This window comes from Rhinolophus sinicus, linkage group LG01 (assembly GCF_036562045.2).
Source record: "Rhinolophus sinicus isolate RSC01 linkage group LG01, ASM3656204v1, whole genome shotgun sequence".
Lineage (NCBI taxonomy): Eukaryota > Metazoa > Chordata > Mammalia > Chiroptera > Rhinolophidae > Rhinolophus > Rhinolophus sinicus.
The window spans coordinates 32,894,971-32,920,020 of record NC_133751.1 but is presented as its reverse complement, the minus strand read 5'-3'; the positions used below and the strand labels follow the sequence as shown (position 1 = coordinate 32,920,020).

Genomic DNA, 25,050 nt, shown 5'->3' with positions numbered 1-25,050 from the left:
GGTCTTTAGCTTTCAATGCCTCAAACCAAATATATAAAAAGTAGAAAGGCATAGATTTGATTTTTTTTTAGACGTTTATCATTTATATCCTGCACACTGTGTGATCCTCCCTCCCCCCATCCACTATCCCTGACATCGCACAGAGCCATTGCATTTCCACTGTCTCTATTCCTAATGCTGTATACAATAACATTTGAGAGTGTGTGTGCGTGCACACGTGTGTGTATTCACTTTCAAATTGGAATTTTCTATTTTAATTGTGTAGAGAAATTTCAGACAGGAAAAATAGTCCATGTATCTCTAAAACAGTTTTTCTAAGAATACAGATAACTTTTAGTGCTATACACAGTTAAAATTAAAGCTAACAAAATATGATAAATAAGTTAGATTATTACAAAGTTCTGCTAATTTTATGTACAATAATGCATATATAAATGGAGTACATTATCCTGTGTAATAAGTTTTATGGTTTAAATTTAATCCTTACAATAAAATAATAAGAAAGATATGATTAAAGTTCTTTATGTACAGGTGAAAAAGTGAATTTCAGAGAGTTGAAGTAACTTTCCTAATATCACAAAGTTAATCAGATACCTAGCTCCCAAATGCAAAATTTTTAACCAGGGTAAATATTCTTTTGGAGACAAGTTTGTAAGACATATCAAAAATGATAATGTCTATATACATTGGCTTGGTAATTCCACTTCTGTAATTTAGCAAAAGGAATAAAACAAGAAAAAGTATGAATTTATAAAAAACACGTTTATTATGGCATTATTTAAAATGATGAATACCCTAACCACCACTTTTTTTCTCACTTATCAAAGTTAAAATTTCTGCTGAAAGTTATTCTAATGGTTATGAGCTCCATCAGGAAACAAAACTGATTATCCTTTCCATAAAGCCAATTAATAAGTCAAAGAATACATTTTGCTAAGATCTGCTCAGTTGGGTATGGGCAGATCAGGTGGCCAATATGCATAATTGGGATATGAAACTACTATCTATCCCAATTTATCTGAAATTTAATTCCTCTTGACTAATGTCATTATTTTAAGTAATAGGTAAGTAAAATAATTTGAAGAAGCATAAATCATAAAGAGGCAGCATAATATGTGTAGTGTTTAATAGCATAGACTCCAGTATGAGATTGCCTGGGTTTGGATTCCTTCTCTCCCACTTATTAGTGGTGTGACCTTGAACAACTTATTTAACTTCCCTGTTTATCACTTCTCTCATCTGTAAAATAGTTTTGATTATAGTATCTACCTCATATGTAAAGTGATGATAAAAATAGTACTTATCTCCTGAAGTTCTAGTGAAGAATAAATGAGCTAAGAGTTATAAAAATGCTTGAAACAGTGCCCAGCACATAATATCTTTCATATTTGCATTTGTTAAATTAAAAAATAAATATGCAAGGAGTTTTTCACTTGAAATTTTGGAAGCAGTTACCTTTGGATATTAACCAATGTACTTTCTTGTATCATACAATGAAAATATTATATGTTTGTTTTTTAACCTAACCTATTAGGAAATAAATTTAGTTGAAGAAAACATAACAGCCTCCTCTCATGGTTTTCTATTTTTCCCTTCATAAATGCTACATGTTCTTCCTCTTTCTTTACTTTACTCTCCCCTAAATGCATTTTAAAATAGTCCTGAGATTATTGTAAACATAGATGGTACATGGATCATATATACCTAAAGAAGTATAATATTATAACTTTAATGTTTATTATTATTATTCTCCAATCAATTATTTTGAATTCTTATCTATCTATTTATCTATCTTCAATTTATGTATATATGTGCGTGATCTGTTCTTCTAGGTATGGCCAGGATTGACAGTATACCCAGATTTCACTAATCCAAATTGCATTGATTGGTGGGCAAATGAATGCAGCATTTTCCATAAAGAAGTGAAATATGATGGACTTTGGATAGTAAGTAGCTATTTAAACTAGTGACTTTGAACATTGAAAATAGAATTATTTTTTAATTAAATAATTATTAAGTTGATGTATATAATGTACTGAACACAAAATTAAGATCTCTTGTAATATTTTTCTAGAATGTATAAATATCATACCTGCAATGTTCATGGATTAGACAAGAATAAAAACTAAAAACTGCAAATTGAGATTTTTCTTCTTCAGTAATAGAATAAATTCATAGCATACATTTCATTTCTGTTACTAAGGTGTTGTACCTTTATAACTAATAATTTGTTTGGAAAACATTTACCAGGATTTGAGGATAATCCCATAGTAGTGAAACTCCAGAAACATTTATTGAAGTCTACAGTAGTCAAGCAATTGCAGCAACATGAACCAGAAGAAACCCCCACTCTTTAGAAACTTTTTCTAAGTTACAGAATATAACAAATCAAACTTGGCAATATGTCAAGTGTTTTATCTCAATATAAATACAACAACAATAACAACTCAAATCCTAGATTACAGGTACATTTATTAAATGAAAACACTAATGTTTAAAAATTTCCTTAAAGTTTTATATTTGTAAATATGGATGGACTGCTGTTAGGTTTATTTTACAGAATAATGCTAGATGGTAGTCAGTTATTTAGTGTTTTTTTGTTATGGAAAATATAACCCCATGAATGAAACTACTTGGTGATCCTGGAATTCTATATTACAGAAAAAAAAATTAATAAGCATGGAAAAAGAAAACATCAAGGATTTTTTTTCAAGGGTATTATAACTGTACAGAATTTTGGAAGGAGCGATAATGGATACCCAAGGGATAGCTATATTTTCTTAAGCTGTTTGTGTATACAATATCTGTATTTCCCTGAAGTGCTTATTATGCATCCAGTCATTATTTTATTTACGTATTTATGTGTATGTTTGTTTGTTTACTTTTCATTCATTCATTCAAACAATTGTTTAGTTGACTAGTCTTTATTTTGCACCATTAATATATGAGGCAGGTTGTGGGGAATAAAAAGATAGCAAAATTATATTTTCTGCTGACAACATGAAATTGAGTAAAAGGTTAGCATAATCTTCAGGATTCCTATGATGGTAATAGATAAGATGGAGAGGCTTTAGTTACTTGACAAAACAAAAACAAAAACAAAAACAAAAAACTAGTGAGATCACAGTTATAATACCTAGCTGCTGGTAGAAACAAAATAATTGTACTATGTTCTCGAGTTTTGTTTTCAGTCTAGCTCTGATTTCAATTGTATCATTTAATTTAAATTAAAAGGTCTTCATTCCTTTTTGTCTTGCTTATGAAACAATTTGAGTCAATTAGAGTGGAGTTAGGAGTATAAATGACAATTTAGAAAGTGAAACAGAATCTGACTGTGCTAGATAAAGAGAGTACTCCATTTCCAACCTTTTTTAAGGCTCATATACCTGATTTATATCCAAAGAGAGGGAGGGAATGGGAGGAGGAAGAGCATCAGAGAAAGGAAGAGTGGTTCTGATGTTAATGCAGAAGGATTTTGACTAATGCTTAAAAACAAAACAAAACAAATATGGTAATTAGTATGATTCCAGAGCTTTCTAAATATCACTGAATTAATCATACTGTGCATAAGCAGTGGAAAGATCTTGCCTGAATAATTGCCAGATCCTACTACTCTTTCTTTAATCCTTTCACTTCCTTCAGATTATTTTTTTCTGATAGAATGAATATGCAGTAAAAATAAGTGTTGTGATTTAACTGATGAAATTTTATTTTTATGTCAAATTTTTAAATAGTTTTATAATTTACTAGATTTCTAATTTAGATCCCATGCTTTTTAAAAACTTTTAAGTTTAAATACTAAAATCACTTTGAAAAATGATGTGAGCTAAACTGTCATAGAAAAAAATTGAATAGTCTAGGTAATTTTAATAAAATAACCCCAGTGTATACTTTAGAATAACTACATAACTTTGCTTCATTGTGGGTATTAAGGAAACATTTGGGAAATGGAAAATTTATCTTTTAAAATTAGTACCACAATGAGAAATTTATTATTTTCAGTACCCTTTGTGTCTCACATTAGTTCCATCTGAGCATGTGTGGATGGGAGAACAGAAGAGTAATAAAAAAAATATACATCTGAGGAAAACAAAATTTATAAGAGGCTTGACGGGGCATGATTCTTTTGTGAGAGCAAAGACAACAGAGGTGTTAGAAATAATGGCTTAAACATTTATAGAAATCCTTAGATGCAATTAACAGAGAAAGACAAAAATACATATTTCTTGACCATGTGTAATGTAATATATTATTTTATATCCATTATCTTTTTTAGTCCAAAGATTTTGCTTACATGGTTATGGTCACTGAACTAGTAAGTGGCAAGATAAGAGTGGGGCCTAGGTTTACATGGCAAGAAAATCAGTAAACACAGTACCCCACAAATCTGTCTCCAAGAGATGTTTATGTCACTGGTTCTCATACTGTGATCCCCAGCCCTAAGGTTCCCTGAGACTCTTCCAGGGATTCAGTCAGGTCATAACTATTTTCATTAAAATAGTACACTACTATTTGTCTTTTTCCACTTTTATTCTCTCGTGTGAGTGTAGAAGTTGTGGTCTAGGCAGAGTGCTGTGCCTGGCTTCAAGTAATGTGTATCATAGAAACTAGATAAATGTCAGCCTAAATGAACAAACTTTGTTGAATAAATAAATGTGCACAATGGTAGACTGACAGGGAGAAGACTGATATAACTAGTTAGAAAAGACAGTTGCTTAACACTTATAATTAGTGTTTTATATGTATAATTACAACTAGGTAAAAAAATGCATTTATTTGGTTGTATACAATCCCTGAATGTACAATATCTCTGTTATTTGCTCTACATTCATGAAAAAGCAAATAATATTATTTTTCTCAATATAATGACTTGTCCATTCCCAAGGTAGAATCAAGTAGTGAGTATAGTTAACCAAGTTTGTGTTTAGGTCAGTAGCTTATATTGTCTTCTAAGACTAAAACAATGTCATGTCAGCCTTAGACAATAAAACAAACAAACAAACAAACAAAAAAAAACTTGCAAACAACTGGAGAGTTTCTGTTCATATGATTTTGTAACTACTTAAAATCTGCTGTTCTTCATTTTATACCTACTCAGGACATGAATGAAGTTTCTAGCTTTATTCAAGGTTCAAAGAAAGGATGCGCTGACAACAAACTGAATTATCCACCTTTCACTCCTGGTAAATTTCATCTGGTTATCTACCAATAACTGAGAATAATTTCCCTCATTGACTCCTAAAGTCTAGCATATATTTCTAAATCAAAAATTTGATATAATTTTGAGACCTTGAAATCAATATTTTTGTTTGTTTTCCTTTAGGCCAAAATATGCCTAAAGAAAAGAGCATGATTTTAAATTTTGGCATAGCATATTAATTTATTTTTAACCACTGATCATTTGCCAATGATTAAATAATTAAAAGGAACAAAAAAATGTTTGAAATCATAATATAAGTGATCGATTTTTTTCATGAGCATTTTGCTGAAAGTTTACACAATAATTAGAATGTACCTGATGTGAATAGTTAGAATCCACATATTCTAAAAAACATGTTTTTCGTCATTAAAGTGGGTAAAAAAATACACACACACACACATACACACACACACACACACACCAAAAAAACCCCCAAAAACATAAAGAAGTGTTCTTAGGGGAAACATCTCTATAAGGACATCTGAAGAAACATGACAATAATACCACATATGTCTGCAAATTAAAGCACAATAAAAAACTTAAAAGCAAATATTTCAATGGTTTGTAATTGTGTGACAGGTATACATGTGTAGACTTAGTTCATATTTAAGAAAACTATTATATAAAGCTTTAAAATGGGTTTATAGCTATTTGATGTACAATGCAAATGTGCATACTTACATATACCTGTAAAGACTATTTTTTTGTTTTGGATTTATTTATTACTGAAGTTAGGAAGCAGAGTATTTATTAAGTAGGTGCAAATATAATGGTTAATCAACAGGAGTGGAGGGTAGAGACTTAGTTGGAATTTAGCTTAAATTGTCATCTGTGTTTTTTTAACTGAGTATGGTAGTACATAACACATCATTTATGGATTTCAAAATTTTAAATGGCAAAATATCTTTTATTACAAAGTTTAAAATGGCAAATAATTTCTAAAATAATATTTCTTATATAATTTATCTAAGATATTCTTGACAAGCTCATGTATTCTAAAACAATTTGCATGGATTCTGTGCAATACTGGGGGAAACACTATGATGTTCACAGCCTCTATGGATACAGCATGGCTATAGCCACAGAACAGTAAGTGCGATTTCATTCAGAAATCTTTCTTATTTATTGTCTAGAAATATATTTGATAATTTACTAATTTGTTTGAAAATAGCAACAGTAAATAAAGATAATATTCAGCGTAAAAAAATATCATGTTAAAAGCATTATTTTAGTAATATTCATGAATTTGGAACTTAGCTATCAAGAACAAGATTATGTATGTATTTAACTGTAATTCATGTTTAATTCACAGATTTAAATTACCCCATAAATTTTGACTTAGTTTATTAACTCTGAATATAATTTTGTTTTAAGCATAAACTTCGCAATTAGCCCGAGAGAACAGTGCTTCTAGAACAAGTCTTGAACTATTTTTCAAAAGCAGAGGTTTCAATTAAAATGTAGTTTTCTATGTAGTATCTCCCAAAGTAATTTTCTAATTCAATGTGTTACTTGTGTATAAAAAGTAAAAGTATACTAAGCAAAGGATGGGGACCATCATATTTTAACTGTCTACTATTTTGCAAGTATTGTATAAAGACCTATAATGTAATAATCAATAAAACTCAGATCCTGACCTCAGTAAATTATTAATTTTCACATAATTAAACAACTAGAATTAATTTTTTAATTCAAACATATATTTGTCTGGTCACCAATCATACCATAATATCAAAACTTTTATATACTGACTTCAACTATTTGTTTACTTCACATTTTAAACTCAGTAGAGCATTGTATATTACATTGTATAAGTAAATACATGCACATTCTAGAAAGAAAAAGCAACACTATAGTTCAATATCATAAAGGTAATAATACAGAAAAAGCACCTGAGAATAATATTGTATTTTTACTAAGGTAGTCTGAATAACTTTGTACACTAAATTAAACTTTTGTAACTTTTCCTGATTATTTCTCATTTATGTTAAAAAAAAAGGTCAATAATACTCAGATACCAATAGAGGTGAGATGAAAATCCTAGAAATTGTGGATAGTGAACTTATAGAAAAAAGCAAAATGAAAATATTTCTCAAATCTGTAAGTTTTATCCCAACATTGCTTGATATTTGAAAATGCAGATATTAATATATAATGAGCATCATTCTGCCACAAAAATGCGTATTGGGTAAAGTACAGATTACTACATTTTATATTTAAAAACATTTCTATGAGTTTAAACCATGTATTTCAAAAACAATGTTGAGTTGATACAAAACACACCTGTTTATTTAATTTGGTGAAGAAATAATTCAAAGTATGAATCACTTCTAAAAGATTCCCTTTGTGTTTGCTAAGAATGTGTTTAAATAAGTAAATATTGGTAGCTAAGGACAAAGTTGGTATAAACGATTGATAAAATAGCTGCCAATATTATGGCTTGGCAATATATGCATTTGAAATTAAGATTTTTGAATTTCTAAGTATCAGTATTATTTTAAAATAAATCTTATTTATTGATTTTATTTTATTTTTAGAGCTATACAAAAAGTGTTCCCGAACAAGAGAAGCTTTATTCTCACCCGATCAACTTTTGCTGGATCTGGGAGGCATGCTGCCCATTGGTTAGGAGACAATACTGCTTCATGGGAGCAAATGGAATGGTCTATTACAGGAATGCTAGAGTTCGGTTTGTTCGGAATGCCTTTGGTAAGCAGTTTCACCCAATGTTATTTATGAAAGCTGTGAATTACATTTAATTTTGTAATATTATCTTAATGATTTTCAATAAAATGATTTAAAATGTTACAGTAAATTTAATCTTTATTCTGAGGTAATTTATGAGAAAAATAGGAATGTGGGCAATGTCTAACATTCAAGCATTTATAGTGAGAAAATGGAATAAACAAAATTTAATCAAATCAAAATAATTCATGAAATAAATATCAATATAAATAAGGCATAGAAAAAGCTTGTATAATAAATATAAGGCACCAGATAAGATGGTAGGGAAAAATCCAAATATATTGGTAATTAAAGTCAATGCCAAAGGGCTAAAACTATTTAATATATGAAATTGTTAGTTTAGGTTAAAAAATAAAGCTTTTTTCTGTATCTAAAAACGAAAATGACAGAGACGTTTTCAAATTTTAAAAATGGAGAAAATTTATATTAGGCAATTCTAAACATAAGACATTTGGTAAGTCTATATGAAGCAACAAAAAAAAGAATTCAGTGTTAATATTCAACACTAAAGAGGGCTACTACATAACAAAATAAATGTAAAAGATATTAGGAAACTACAGTGGTTTATTTTTTCTTTTACTTTACTGAACAAAATGAAAACCAACAACAACAAAAAAGAAAAAAGAAAAGAAAAAAAAAAGCTAACACATACACATAGAGTCTTGAATTTGGAAATTGAAAAATTATCAAAATTTCATGAGTCAAAAAATAAACCGAATGGAAATATAGGGTTACCCTTAAAACTGAATGCTAATAATTGTATTTCATATCAAATCTGTTGGATATCAGCTATGTTGATATTTAGAGTTAAACTTACAGCCTTAAATACTTAGATTAAAAAAAGAAAGGCTGAATATTAATGAGTGAAGTGCATGAATTAAGACCATAGAAAAAGAAAAACAGAATAAGCCTAAAGAAAGATGTAGATAATAAAAGTAAGAAAAGAAATTAATATAATAAAAGGAAAGTCTCTAGAGAAAAAATTAGAAGTACAAAGGCGACACTAAAAATTTGAATGACGTAGACCGATTTATGGCAAGTTTTGTCCAAATGGGAAGAAAAAATAACCAATGTTATAATGTATTTTAAGATTAAGGTGTTATTTATTACAGCAATCGATTAAATAATAACCAGTAGTAAATGTTAAAACTGAATGTTTGGACATTTTTGAGAAAATTCTAAATAACTAAATAATGATTAACCATGTTCTTGGAGAAGGCTCAATATATTTGAAATATGCATTCTTCCCAAACTATTATTCAAATTCAGTGACATTCTAATTTAAACTATAAAGGGAATTTGGGGAACATATGAGATTATTCTAAACTTCATGTGAAAGACAGCCAATTTGAAGAAGTAGAGAAGAGCATGGCGATTTGCCCTACAAGATAAACCATAATCTAACGCAATGATACTTGACTGTAGCTATTCAAATAGATTAATATGGAAAAATAAAGGCACAAGCCCATGCATTAATGGAAATTTGTTAAATGATAACACTATTACCGTAGATCAGTGAGGAAAGTACCAACTATTCATATTGGGCAATTGATTATATGTTGGAAAAATAAAACAAAATGGATTCATGTCTCACACCATACACAAAAATCAATCCCAGATTGATCAAACACCTATATGTGAAAAACAGTCTTCAAATATTTTAGAAGAAAATATAAGTAGGTAACTTTACGACATGAGGTTAGGGGAATAATTTATTAAACATAACACAGAAGGCACAAGTAATTAAGAAACATAAATTTGACTGCAACAAAATGAAAACTTCTGTTCATCAAAAGAGTATTTTTAAAAGTAAAAAACTTACCCACTAATTGGGAAATGCCATTTTCAATTTATATAGCCAATAAATGATTAATATTTAATTTAAAATGTCTATTATGAATCTGTAGAAAGTAAAACTAATAGAAAAATTAGCAAAGGATATAAACAGGTGGTTCTATAGAAAGAGAGATCCATTTAGACTTAATAAAAATATGAAAAAGTTCTTAACTTCCCCAGTAATCAGAGAAATGCAAGCAGAAACTTTGGTAAGAGATATTTCATATATATATATATAGTGATAAAAATTAAAAGTCTGAAAATATCAGGAATTGGCTAGAAAATGGAGTGATGGGAAATTTCATGTGCCCACTGTGCCTACAAATGTTTACAACCAGTTTTGATTAAACAATGTACATTTCCAATAAACCAGGAAATAATAATGAATGTACATATTTATCATGACATAAAGTAAGTTTTTTTAGATATTAAAAAAACTGTATGTAAATTGCATACAATCATTTTTTTATAGTCCTGGGATCCTATACAATAGAGAATTAGTAGAGCCATATTAACATAATTAAATCTCACAAAAATAATTATTTGAAAAAAAAAGAAAAACAGTGTGATGCATACAACATGCCATTTGTATAAATTAATAAATGTGAAAAAATATATATTGTTTATAGATACATATTTACTATTTAGAAAAACAAAGAAATGTTTGCAAACAGTAAATACTAAATAAAGGATAATAGTCTTTCTGGAGTGTTCATGAAGAAAGGGGTATGCAATTTTATATGGGTATACTTTGCTCCTATAGTAACATACTATAAATGGAAAAACCAAATCATGAGAAGTGAGTTAGGGAGTAAGAAGCAACACATTTTAATATTATAATTTTACTTTATACATTGAATTAATGATTAGATCATAGGAGATAATAAATATAGAAGGCTAAGAAAGGGTGTAAAGAGACAATTCTGAAGAAAAGAGAGTAAAATAATGCAATTAGAGGCAAGTATGTAACAAAAACGGAAAATATAGAAACAAGGTCATGCAAGAGTATACAAATGCAGTAAAACAAAAGATTGTAAGTAATACAAAATTCATTGAGGCAAAAAATGTAATGCTCTGGGCAAATTTCACAATCTTTACACTATAAATAATAGATATATTTGTTATTTAGATTGGAGCAGATATCTGTGGATTTGTGGCTGAAACCACAGAAGAGCTTTGCAGAAGATGGATGCAACTTGGGGCGTTCTATCCATTTTCCAGAAACCATAATGCTGATGGATATGAGGTATCTGACTCTTGTTTTCCTTGTTGTGAAATAAAACATCATTCTATTTTTAGCAATGTACTTAAATTTATATCTATAGAAGATATGGTCTGAAATTTTGTAGCATAATTGATGAAGAGTTAGAAGTCCTTTTCTGAAGACATGCCTATAAATATTTTGTATATAAAAAATGGTCAAATGAGGAAATCATGAAACATAATGCAGTCATAACATCTTTTAATTAAACCTAAAGCATATATAAATGTGTTAAAATCACAATGTTTTAAATTAAAACCAAAGACTTTTGAGTCCGGATTCTAACAATGTAAGTTCCAGGTAATTTTTATTTCATAAAATATATAATACACTCTTGAGAATTTCCAGGTTATTTTATTTTATTTATTTATTTATGTTCATTAAAGAAACAAAAAGTATTCAAGCCACTTGCAAAGCAGTTTGAATCCAGAATCTTTCTATAATAAGCAAAACTGAATGACATGTTGGGAAAAAAATAAAACTACCACTTTTAAAACATGCATCTTAACTGGTGGGAGCAGAAGTATAGGGACGTACTAATTTGTTCTACCAGCCCTGAGAATTCATGCTGTGGGCTCCCATGGGATATTTTTCAGAGAGAATAGGGAAATTTGGTAAAACCATCAAGTCAATTAAGCACATGTTAGTTAAGAGATTATTCACTGTTCACATATTGGTTACATATAGAGCCTTAATTCTGTTTGGGAAGAGAGAAAACTACACAGAACTCAACATGAAAGGAGACAATATAGACCAGAAGTAAATGATATTAATTGGAGATTAGTCAATTTCTAATCTACCTCAGCTGTGCTTTCATGAAATTTGTATTCATGGGGGATCCTGATATGAATTACATTGTGCTTTGTGTTTATTTGTGTAATTCAAAAGTAGATGCCAAAACAGACATGTTAGAGATTTATTGGTGAAATACTTATGAAGGATAAAGGGGGAGGGCCAGCAAGAGAAAGTGAAGAAAACCTCCGGATCATAATTCAGGTCTGAACCTGATGAGATGAAGGCAAGGAAGGAGGTTTGATAGGCAGTCACGTATTACATCATAGAATTCCAGATTCTAAGGAAGTATCAGTCAGCCCAGTGGGAAGTCATCAAGGCAAAGTCTCCCAGAAATGGGCCTGAATAGTATGCCCACTATTATTAATTAGCTGTTCCTAGCTAATTAATTAGCTGTTCCTAGCTAATTAATTAGCTAGGAGCAGCCACAGGGAAATACAGCTTCAGGGTAAACGTGATGGTGAATCCAGGGAGACAGTAGTTGGTACTCTCAGCTACTTTTGTTCCGCAAAGCAGGAGATCTAAGCAGGTTTTGCTCACATCATTGTATGTTGGCTGAGAGTCAGCTGACGTAGTTTAGGTTCAGTGGGGAGTCTGTCCTTCAAGTTGCCAATCTGCAGGCTGGCCAGGCAGCTCTGTTCCTTGTGTCGCTTGACTAGCAGACTCCCTGAACTTATTCTTCTAAAGGTAATGGCAAGGCACAAGGCAGCAAGTCCTCAGGCAAGCACATTTTAAGCCTTTACTTGAATGCTTCACATGTACGAAGACTCCAGTGGCCAGAGTATGTCACTCAGCTGAGTACAAAGTTAAGCAGTGCAGAAGTATCCTCCACCTGGAGTTATGGTAGGGACTGCAAAGGTACTTAGCAAAGGTGTGGGACAAGGCACCATGGGGATTTGAGCCAATAGTTCAACCTACTACAAACAATATTAGTGAAAAAATTCTTTGTTAAAATGTTATCTTCTCTAAGTGCGTGTATTTAAATAATCAATATCCACTTTAAAATAAAGTTTAATTAAAACACATATCCAAATAAAAGAGCATAAAAACTAGAAATAGTTATACGCTTTGATGGTGAGATAGGAGTAATTTCAACTCTTTATAACAAGCTAAATTGTATATAATCTGCTTTTCAAAAATAGGTTAAATGTTTCTATTTTATTTTTCACTCATAATTTATCTTTCTCATTTCATTTTAATTTATCTTTTTGTCCCATAGCATCAAGATCCAGCATTTTTCGGACAGAATTCTCTTTTGGTTAATTCATCAAGGCATTATTTGAATATTCGCTATACTTTATTACCTTTCCTCTATACTCTGTTTTATAAAGCCCACATGTTTGGAGAAACAGTAGCAAGGCCATTTCTTCATGAGTGAGTACTATGTTCAAGAATTTTGATATCTCTCAGATTATGCTTGCACATGTATTAAAAACTTAATGGAAATAAATCAAGATGTTAAGTAGATTTCTGCTCCTTGTTTTTACATTCATATAAATGATTTGATGAACTGTAGAATGACAGCAAATATAATTAATTTAGTCATTTGGACGAGATTAAACTACAAATGTGAGATGAATAGAACTCATAAGGTAAAAGGTATAAACAATATGTTAGGGAAATTATATCAGTAAGCAAGATTAAATATAGAATTATTGAAAACATATTGTGTATATATTGTGAAAGTCATCTAAATATAGACCAAGAGCATAGTATAGGGGCAACACAATAAATCGTGCTTGTTTTTGTATATCTTGACCACAGCAGAACCTTTCCTCAAGAAATGTCTAATGTCCCTTTCAAAACTAAGTCAAAATGAGAGTTTATAACCAAAAGGGTTTAAAGGGAAGAAAGTAGAATATGAAAGGTATTCATATATCTTTATGAACCCTTCTTACATGAGAAAATGAATTAAACAGAATAGTTGTTTATGACAGATAAAGAGTGACCTTATCCTATATAATAGATTTTTTTGAGTCTTGGGTGAACTATTTAACTACCCACTCCTTTTTTCCTTTTCTCCCTTTCTTCATCCTTTCTTCCTTCTCCAGTGTGAGATGAACCATAAAGATGTAAAAAATATAGATTCAAAATGACATATCAAACAAGTAAAATTAAAGCTAATAATCATTCCCAGGGGAAAAAAATGAAAAGATAAACAAGGAATTTAGATAAACTTATTTTTTTTTTATCTTTATACCATGAATATTGTCATTCTTAGGTTTTATCAGGATACGAATAGCTGGATTGAGGACACTCAGTTCTTATGGGGCCCCTCATTACTTATTACTCCTGTCTTGAAACAGGTAGGTTTTGAAATTTAATGAATTTATCACTTAACGAGAAGTTTGTATAACCAAATCCACAATAAATTACAAAACATCTTCATAATAGATGTTACTCCATAGACTGTTTCAACCTGATCAATGTTGAATTGAATTATAAAAACTAGAAGAACATTTGAAAAATTATTAAAAAATATCAAGTAGATTTATACTTTTCAAATACATAATGTGTGACTAAGAAAAAGAAACTGTATAAATGTATTATTCTGAAAAATAAAACTTTATTCATGGAGTTGAATTCAAATCTTATAGTAATAACAATAAACTCTCATTTAATTAGACATAGACATTGGAATTTTACTACATTGTATGTAAAGGGGAACTTAAAAAGTAGCTGATCATTTGAAAATATTGAATCTATGGGAGAGTGCGATGTTTGGTTTTACCTATTATTAAACAGTCTTTATGCCCATGCAAATATACAGAAACATGTGTTCACTTTCACAATTACCAGGTAGATTATAATAATACAAATGCATAAATGCATTATTTTAGTTGCCACCTAAATTAATTTCATCTTTGTTTTCCTCATATTTTATGTTGTGATGTTATCTAAAACTCATATAATAGTCTTTCAGTTACTGTTTATATGAAATATTGGAGTTTAACAATACAAAGGAAATTTTTACCCTTGACTATGAAAACCCAGCTTAGTATTTGATGTAATTCTTTTTTGTTCAGTTTTTAGGTAAAAATAAATATGTATATATGAACGTATATACATTATATATGATATGTGCATAAATTATCTTGCTTTATTACAGGGAGCAACTACAGTGAGTGCATACATTCCTGATGCTACTTGGTATGATTTTGAAACTGTAAGTATCCTTAATATAATAGTAGACTCACCAGTATTATAGTCCCAAACATGTTTACATGGAAACTTAACTCCAAACAAATACCATATCTACTTTCAGTATTTCTGTTATAAAAAGAAGAATTCTACATTTGAATGTGTAGCAATTTGTACATTTTGCTACTCATGAGCAAGTATATGTTTTGTATACTTGTATATGTATACAAGTATATGATTAATATCATGTTGTATTCTTTACATAAACAGTTATGTTACTCATTTTCAAAATGTGAAAATAAAAGTTCTAGAGTAATTTTAGGAAGGAGTAGTGGTATTTTAATACTTTTCCTTTTTACATATTTATCTTATTGTCAGAAGAATTGAGTTTGAGCTAATTTTAAACATCTGTATTTATAGAGTACAAAGGTTTGGGAAATATTTTTATTTCAACCTTGACAAGGCAACATAACAGCATTCATATACACAACCTATTTTTTTAATTGACCAAGACCTTTTGGGAAGTATTGATTTTAAAAGGAATTACTGTGCATGTCACTTGTATTTGCTAACAGACCCTTTATTTTTATAGAAACTGATTTTTTAAAAATCCTTTCTAAAGACATGGTTAACTTTAAAACAAAACAAATAATAAAAATAGAGCTAATTAAGAATGTTAGTTATTGTAGAAAGGAAATAGATTTTCCTGGTTTTTTTGTTTGTTTTTTTTGGTTTGTTTGTTTGTTTTTGTTTTTGGAGAAAGTGAACTTATTTCCCCCCTTCTTTGTTCAGTAAAATGAAAACAAAGATGAATTTCCTTTAAAAGTTAGAAAACAACATATTAACATTGATTTAGATGACATGAATTATTTAGATAACATGAATTACTCATAATAAAATTATTTCTATGTATAAATTTTAATCTTTGTGAAATGGGGTTTAAAGTCTTCACTAATAATAAAAAACATTTTTAACTTTCAAATACTAGGGTGAAAAAAGGCCATGGAAAAAACAACGTGTTGATATGCATCTTCCAGGAGATAAAATAGGATTACATCTCAGAGGAGGTTATATTATCCCCATTCAACAACCTGCTGTGACTACAACTGCAAGGTAAACTGGAAAATCATTAACTAAAATCCGAAATATAACTCAAGTTTTAATATTTCATATTTTTATGAATCAAAGATTAATGTTTATTCACCAGAAGATATTTGACATGTGGAGGAAATTCTTAAATGTAACCATCATGGTTATAAGAAGAAGAATCAAATGATGTATATTAATACAAAGTTATTTTTAAAATAAACATAATTATGTTAGAATTGTATTTCCTGTGCTAAAAATGTACATTCTCCATAGGATATCTCCATAGAATATCTCCATAGACATTCTCCATAGAATATCTATAAAGTCAAATACTGATTCTTAATAAAACTATGAAATATTAAAGTAACTTATATACTTGATAAAAGTATCAGTTGTTAAATATTTAGATTTTTAGTACCTAAATGTCACAAGGTTTTACTTTCTTCTAAAATGTTTTACTTTTAAGTTGACAAATGAGGTGGATATTTCTGTTTAGACAAAGAACATATAGAAACTAAACTATTCAGTAAAAATGAATTCCAGAAATATTTAGAAAAAACAAAGAAATTTGAAAATTCTGATGCTCCATCTTGCGGAGTTTATTCTGGGTACAGGGCACAGAAGTCATCATATTGAACCCACATATTTCCCCATATTCCTGAACAGATAGTCAGACACTATTCCTTACTCTGCTATATTTCCTTCATAACTTTAAGAATATATGGAATTATAGTATTTACTTTTTCTTGTATGTAGTGTGTTTACTCCCCTAGACTATAAACTCTATGAAGGCAGCAAGTTGACTTTTCACTGCTTAAGTGCCCAGGCCAATAATAGTGACCCAGAATAGCCTCCCTATTTTCTCTGAATATTTGTTGAAGGAACAAGTTAATTAGTGAGTGGATGTGTGTTAGTAATTTAATTATTTAGGCATTATAGAATTGATTATGTTAATACCGTAACTCTTTCATGACTATTTTCTCAGAAAAAATTGGTTATACTCTAGAACAGTATTAAACAAGAGAAACATACCCTTTGGTGAATGCATGCTGGAAGGAATATATTCTGTATATAGCAGTTGCCTGAACTGTAAAGCCTCAGGGCTGCTATTTAGGTTTAAAAACCTAGAGTATTATATAACTAAGAAAAACATTTTTAGTCATCACATCTCATTTCATATGAATTAGCTTCATTTCTAAGATTATTAGTGATTCATTAAGCACTTAAATTTTTTATATTATACTTTTCATTATTTTATATATAAGTTGTACCCTTGATACATTGCAATTTAGGATTAATTGATATGTGGCAAATACACATTGAATTGAGCATTCATAGGGTACATTTAATTTTTTTTGTTTGAATTCATATATTATACTGTTCAAAATTGCTGGTGCAGCCTCCAAGAAATGCTGTATTATATTTATTATATTTATTTTATGTATTATAGCCATTTGTTTTATTTATTTTCTAAGTATATAAATTATTTTTCTCATTGAAAAATTATTAATAAGTATAGACATAGATTTTATTATCTTAATAACATGTGCTCATGTGAATAAGAACTCCTACAAATCTGTTAGTTTGAAATGGACTTATTTATAGGATATTTCACTATTGCAAATTTATTTTTAATCATATATGTACACAAACTTACTTAACAGTCGAAAGAACCCTCTAGGACTTATAGTTGCATTAGCTGATGATAACACAGCAAAAGGAGACTTCTTCTGGGATGATGGAGAAACTAAAGGTAAGTCTTAAAGGCATATACTTTCAAATGTTCATTCTGATGTTGGGATATTTTGCCTTTACTGCTATAAAGTTGCATACATTTAAAAAATGTCCTAAATATTAATTTTGATTTCCTGTCTTTTATCTGTTTTAGGATCTGAGGTTCTTTTATGAAATTTAATATTTTAATTTAAATTATATATTTAATTACCATATGTAGTTTTATCCAATGGTCCATTGTAAAAGTCTTTGATGAGTGTAGATAGTTTAATTCTGAAATTATTTTTAATTAAAATAGTTCATAAATTCTCAGATGTACAAATTATATTTTCAACTGTCTTAAATTATTGTAGTGGTTAAAAATAAAATTTTATTACTCTAAAAATTAAACCAACATTAAAACTATAGTTAATAATGCAAAATTATTTGATAAATATTATATAAATGTTTTAAAATTTATTTCAATTAAGTGTCTTTAATTTTATTGCATTAGCCCAAACTTGAAAATTCAGTAAACCAAGGGAATAAAAAAAAGACATTTTTGCTAATATCTAATTATGCCATAGTAAATTTATTTGTTTAGATTTAGTCAATTACACTTACCCTCATAAATTTGTGAAGTATTTGTATCCTATTTCTTTTAATAGAGGGCTCTTAGGTATATTTTTAATCTATGTACATATAAAAATTATAGTTAGCATCTATTTTAATTCACTACTTCTCATATTTATTCAAGAATATCCTATATGCCTATAAATGTATATGAAACATCTAAATATCTCTAAATAAATTCAAGAAGAAGTCTTTTTGTTGGCATACACTCTTATAATTTGAAAATGTAGAGTCTATGGAAAATATTCTTTTTCTTTAAGTTTTATCTGTGAAAATAAATTACTAAATTATCTGCTCCACCTAGAGTCTTCCCCTTGTCAGTTGATGGTAGTTTTATCTTTACTTGTACAAGATGTCAAAAATGTTAGAGTTGACCTCTCTCTCACAACTTGGGGTTTTTTCTTGATTCTGCCTTGATCTGGGTCCTCTCATTAGCTCCACAACTATCCTCACTATCTTTCATTTTAATTACTACAGTAGTTATCTAACGGATCTATATAGGTCTATAGTTCTTGTCAATCCCTTTTACATTCTACTTATAATCCAGCAGATAGAGTCATTCTTTCAAAAGATGATTCAAATCATCACATCTCTGCTCAAAATCATCTAATGAGTCTCCATTTCACCTAATTAGGAGCCACAGTCTTTATTAAGTTCTAGAGCACTGACCATGATTTGCACATTTGTGCATGGGCATACCCATGCACACGCATAAACACACACACACACACACACACACACACACACACACACACACACACACACACACACACACACACACACACACAGTTATTCCCTGATGCTCTTTATTTGCCATCTACTCCAGCACACCAGCCTTCTTGCTCTTTCTAAAATATCTTGGAGCCTAAGCACACTAGAATGAACTCTCTTGTAAGAAAAGTTTCTGAGCATTTACTACATAAAAATTCTGTAAAAAGTGGACACCAGCAGAATTACCTTATGTGTCATCATCATTAAAGGATGTTGTAGAGACAATACTTCTATTAATAGTTATGGGACTTGATTATATGGTTATTCTTATTTCTCAAATAATATAAATATTCCCAAATATATTTCTTTTTCTATTTGTAAAAATTGATACTGACAATTTAGTTCTATATAAGAGGATGGTTAAAACTATGGAGACATGATTTAATCAGTTGTCTAATATGTGGTACCTATATAGTTATACATTTTGAAAAGTTAAATCAAAATTTTCTGAATAATTTGTAAGTAAACGTGCAAATAAAATGATCTTCAATTGAGTTCTGATTCTAATTTTATTTCCTAGGCTTAAAATTTTAATTACATTCATGTTGTTAAAAGTATCTTATGTAAATCCTAAGATTCCCTTTATATTTTCATTGTTTCTTCCAAATTATTTTGGTCATAATCTTAAAACCTGTTAAAGAAACATGTTGATAAAAAATTTCTTACATGTATAGTGCAGAAAATCATTACTTATTCCATTTTTTCATTAAAGTTTATGTCAATCTTTAACATGTCTTCAGATTCACTCTTTTTTCAAATAATGAAAAAAATTAAAAGATGCAAAATAAAATTAGTGTGCCATGTCTTCCCAAGAATGTTACATGGTTTACTAGAAAGAGATAAAATGTTGTTCAAATAATAAATTTACAATTATGTATATTTTACAAGTTTTGTTTTCTCTGAATTTACAGAAATATTTTAGCAGTCTTTGGAAAATTAAACTAGGCAAATATGCATTCATTACTTTCACTCCCTGGGAAAATATAAAACCAAGATAATTTAAGAAAAACCTTAACTTAAAAGAAGAATCTGTTTAATTTGCTTTATTAATAAATAATATATATATTTTTCAAATTTCTCAAGTGTTGTACAACTGAAAATAGAGCAGAGAACTTAACATTGTGTTTTAATCTGACAACTTTGTTTTTGTTTTTTTTTTCTATTTCAGATACCATACAAAATGGCAACTACATTTTATATACATTTTCAGTTTCTAATGTAAGCATTCTTCTTGGATGCATAGTTAAATATATACCTTGTTAATGTCTGAGTTATGCCTTTATTATGGATTATTTTTTGGGAAAGATGTTACTTTCAGATTTCAATGCAAAGAAATAAATTATGAAATTATAAATAAAACTGTTACCTTAAATTTTTATATTTATATGTATAGATCAGTTGGTGATGATGAAATTAATGCACAGAATTTTTTAAACTTCTTAAAGTGCTATGTCTAGTTTTAGCAAGGGGCCCTAGGAAGATAATCTCAATTTATTTGAAAATGTTTGAATGCATCAGTCACAGCAATAATTGTCATAGATTTGGGGTGACAATGAAAATCTATATGCAAGGTTAAATTTTGAATAATTAATAGTGATGTTTTTTGTAGATGTTGGATTTCTTCATATATTCTCTTTTTGTCAAAGCTAAGTTATTCTTCATCAACATTAGGGCTAGAATGAGAGGCTGTATATGAGTTGCATCTTGAGTAATTTAGGTAACTGTTGATAATAAATCTTATGACATGTATACAAAAAAATTGAGAAGAGTTACTAATAAGTGTTTTTATATATGCTACTTGGATGTGGAGAGCTGGTGGGAATGGTATGATTGATGATTGCTTCTTTTCCTATTTCATACTTGCATTATTATTTCAGGTTTGTATCCAAAGACCTTCTACTTAATATATAACATGATATACTTTTTTTTCTCAGAACAAATTAGATAGCATATGTACACATTCATCATACCAGGAAGGAGTCAATTTAGCATTTGAGACTATAAAAATCCTTGGGATCGCAGATACTGTTACTGAAGTTACAGTGATGGAAGATAATCAACCAATGCAAGTTCATGACAATTTCACTTATACTGCTTCCAACCAGGTAAATACAATCTTTAAAAATATTTAGCTGTCATATACTCTCACATTTAACATGATATAACCAGGCTTTAGGTTTTGTGACCTTTTTTCTTCATGATATATCTCTGTTTTGTTTTTTTCTTCTTTATTTTCTTTCCCTCTTGCTGCCAATATTCCATTTTAGGTCATTCCAGTTTATATTTAGATGTCAACATTAAGGAGACTCCTTGTTACTTCTTCCTCTCTGCTGAAGGTATCTTTGAGATGACATATATGTCTTTCTTGTATTTTCTTATACTATTCTCCTACCCCAAACTTTTAACTTACTCGTCTTTAGTATACAACAAAGATTCTAAATGTTTTAGCTTCTCATTTAAGACTCTTAAATATATTGATTTAATCCATGATTAAATCCAAGAATGATTTAATCCTTAAATTATTCTTCCTTCTCCTTTTATGAACTCTCATTGTCCTCAATATATCTTGTACTTTTTTTCTTCAAAATTTGTTTATACCCTCACCTTCTAATACAAGGCATGTTTTATCTTGTATTTTTTGTCTTTTTTAACAAGTGTACTAGAGAGGGAAAAGTTGTCAGAGAATTGAGCTCAAATTCCAACCCCGCAGTCTGTGCATTTAAACATACTAAATTAATTTCTCATTATCTCAGCTTCCTCATCCACAAAATGTGATATTTAAATCATAATGTTGTTTTTAGTAATAAGTTAATGTATTTAAAATGTTAAACTGTAATAATTTAAAACATTGATGTGATTTTTATTCGCATTTACTTTTCTACACTTTATATAATACTAAATTATTAGTAAAACCATAAATAAATTCAGAATTAGTTTGGGTATAGAATACTTTTTTGAAGTATTTTTTTTTGTCTAAGTCCTATGCCTCTTGGCCCAGAATTTTTCTGCTATTAATTTTTATAAAAATATGTATTGGTTAATTATTTTTTTATTTAGTAAATATGCTATAATTCATATATTCCTAGGGCTATAGGAATTAATCAATATAAACTAAATACTACAGGTTTATTGAGAACTTTATGATTTTAACAAAGATTATAAAGAGGATATAATACAAAAATTATTTTATTTGGTTTTGCCATCTCAGTTTATGTCAGTGTTTGTTTTTATGCTAATGTAAGGATTTGTACAGGCACTAATCCATATACCTTCTTAATTCTGCTGCGCTTAGACTAATCTTTATGATTTTCATTCCTGAGTGCAGAGTTATGAAAATAAGTTGATATGAAAAAGTAAGCAATGCAAATGTAACTCTAGGATAAATTTTACTCATTTTATTTCGAAATATATAAACAATAACCAAACAAAAGTTTGTAATATCCTAATAATATAAATAATTGTGCACTAGAATATATATATATATATATTTGTACACACACACGCACGCACACACATGTGAGGTCTGATAATTAAGTTCGGGAATTCATCCTAGAAAAAGTGCTACAGACCTCATTGCTGAATATCAGTACAGTCACCTTCAAAGTACTCCCCTTGGGAAGCTATGCACTAATACCAGCTCCTAGTCCACGCTTCAAAGCAATTTTCTGTAATGGCCATCAGAGCTTTTGCCATATTACCCTCGATGTCCTGAATGTCATCAAAATGTCTTCCTTTCAATATTTCCTTTATCTTCGGGTAAAGAAAGAAGTCATTGAGGGCCAGATCAGGTGAGTAGGGAGGGTGTTCCAATACAGTTATTTGTTTACCAGCTAAAAACTCCCTCACAGACAGTGTCTTGTGAGCTGGTGCATTGTCGTGATGTAAGAGCCATGAATTGTTGGTGAAAAGTTCAGGTCATCTAACTTTTTCACGCAGCCTTTTCAGCACTTCCAAATAGTAAACTTGGTTAACTGTCCAGTTGGTACAAATTCATAATGAATAATCCCTCTGATATCAAAAAAGATTAGCAACATCATTACAAGTTCACAAGCTTAATTGTCAGACCTATATATATCCGTGTGTGCATGCATATATATAAAGATATTCTCCCATTTTTTTTAACCTAGTATGTATTATCACCCCTCTAACTTGTTTCTCAAATATTTTAACCAGTGGATAAACTTAGGGACGAAATTAAAGAAATACATATTCCACTCCTCTGACTCTGGGAGCCTCCATACCAATCAAGTTGGTCAACTTTTTCTTCCCTGTTTTTTCCTTGAGGGACCTTACATTTACTTAATGCATAGTATACCCCAGGTATTGCGCTAGGTGTTTTAAATTTCACATTTCATTTTCTATGTAACACCTTTTAGTAGGAGTCCCCATTTACAGCAGGAGAAAATTGAGGATAAGCAATTTTCCCAGACTCATGAACATTAAATGGCAGAACTGTGAATTGAACTCATGTCTAGATATAAAGAAAATGCTTTTCATCTGTGGTCTACAAGTCTCATAGTTTTTCTGTCTTGAGGTTCTGTTCATTTCAGTGTCATAACATATTTTCTCCTTTCTATTCTGTTCTTTAAGTATTATATTAAAACTATTTATGAACTTGATTTGACGAATTGCTATGGTTGCCATATTTCATAGATATTTAATATTTTTAAATTGTACAATGGTCAAAAATATTCTTTAATGCTTTCTTTGTCTTCAAAGAGTCTCCTAATTTACAGTCTCAAGTTTAACCTGGGAAAAAACTTTACCATTCAATGGAAACAAAGTTTCTCAGAAAACGAAAGGTTTAATTGTTACCCAGGCGCAGACTCTGCAACTAGGGAAAACTGTGAAGAACGTGGCTGTAAATGGGACAAGGTAATAAGAATTTTAATTGTGATTCATGATATGCCTTTCATATAAGCATTTCAGTTAAACTCTACATATTATAATTTTAATTATATAGTATATATTCCAAATTTATCTAAATAAGCATTTAGAATTTGAAATTAGGACTTCTGATATAAAATTTGTCTGTATCTTAGTTAATACTACAAAGACATAGCTTACTAAATGCCAGACTAAATGGAACTGTAAGTTGATTTTTCAGGCACTTTGGATAGTGTAAAATTATTTAATAAAATAATACTATATTTATTGCACTGTATTAAATGTTGGTTATAGCTAACTATCCTAGTTAAACAAGATATTGCTGGTAGGGAACAATCTTTCAAAGCATCATCTCAAGTTACTGAAAGTTCTGAAATTGATTGATGGGTTATATCTGTTTTACTAAGAGGTGATAACTTCTAACCAATTATTTGGGTCATCCTTTCAACAGAATGATGAGGGATGTAGATGGCAGAAGTTATTACAGGAAGGGATATAAGAAGAGTTCCATCTTGCTATACTTATGTGTCAAATTCTCAGCTTTTGCTTACATCACTGGGTTTTCTCAGCAGAAGCATTTATTTTGAATAACCAGGAAATTAAATGTATGTGTTATATGACTGGAAAGAGTTAAGACACATCTACTAGCAACTTCCCAGAAATGCTTGCATTTATATAAGGAAATATGTAGTTGCCCCCAGAGACACTACCCCCATTTTTCTCCAGTATAATTGCCACCAGAGAAATTGTCCCTATTTCTCTCCAATGTTGATAATGCAGCATAATCTTCACCATTAGGAAAGTTTAGGGAAGAATTGAAGAAACGAAGTGAGGAGGGAAAACGATTATGAAATCAATAGAAGACAAATAGCGAAGTATTTTTCCATGTCTCCAATATCTTCTCTTTAAAACTCAGCTCTTCCTTCAAATCATATCCATCCCCCATTTCATTTAGTGCATACTCACTTCCATTATCAAATCA

At 29.5% G+C, this 25,050-nt stretch overlaps 1 protein-coding gene across 1 annotated transcript in view; it reads left to right on the top strand.

The window, feature by feature from the left end:
* Window positions 1-25,050, top strand: part of SI (sucrase-isomaltase) — an 86,157-nt gene that overhangs the window by 17,672 nt on the left and 43,435 nt on the right. Inside the window, exons 13-25 of the mRNA XM_019718139.2 lie at window positions 1,833-1,946; window positions 5,099-5,183; window positions 6,172-6,289; window positions 7,738-7,909; window positions 10,911-11,027; window positions 13,054-13,208; window positions 14,056-14,140; window positions 14,944-15,000; window positions 15,964-16,088; window positions 17,729-17,817; window positions 20,350-20,399; window positions 21,116-21,286; window positions 23,901-24,056. Of these exons, the coding sequence (XP_019573698.2) occupies window positions 1,833-1,946; window positions 5,099-5,183; window positions 6,172-6,289; window positions 7,738-7,909; window positions 10,911-11,027; window positions 13,054-13,208; window positions 14,056-14,140; window positions 14,944-15,000; window positions 15,964-16,088; window positions 17,729-17,817; window positions 20,350-20,399; window positions 21,116-21,286; window positions 23,901-24,056 (1,494 nt within the window). The remainder of the gene's footprint in view (window positions 1-1,832; window positions 1,947-5,098; window positions 5,184-6,171; window positions 6,290-7,737; window positions 7,910-10,910; window positions 11,028-13,053; window positions 13,209-14,055; window positions 14,141-14,943; window positions 15,001-15,963; window positions 16,089-17,728; window positions 17,818-20,349; window positions 20,400-21,115; window positions 21,287-23,900; window positions 24,057-25,050) is intronic.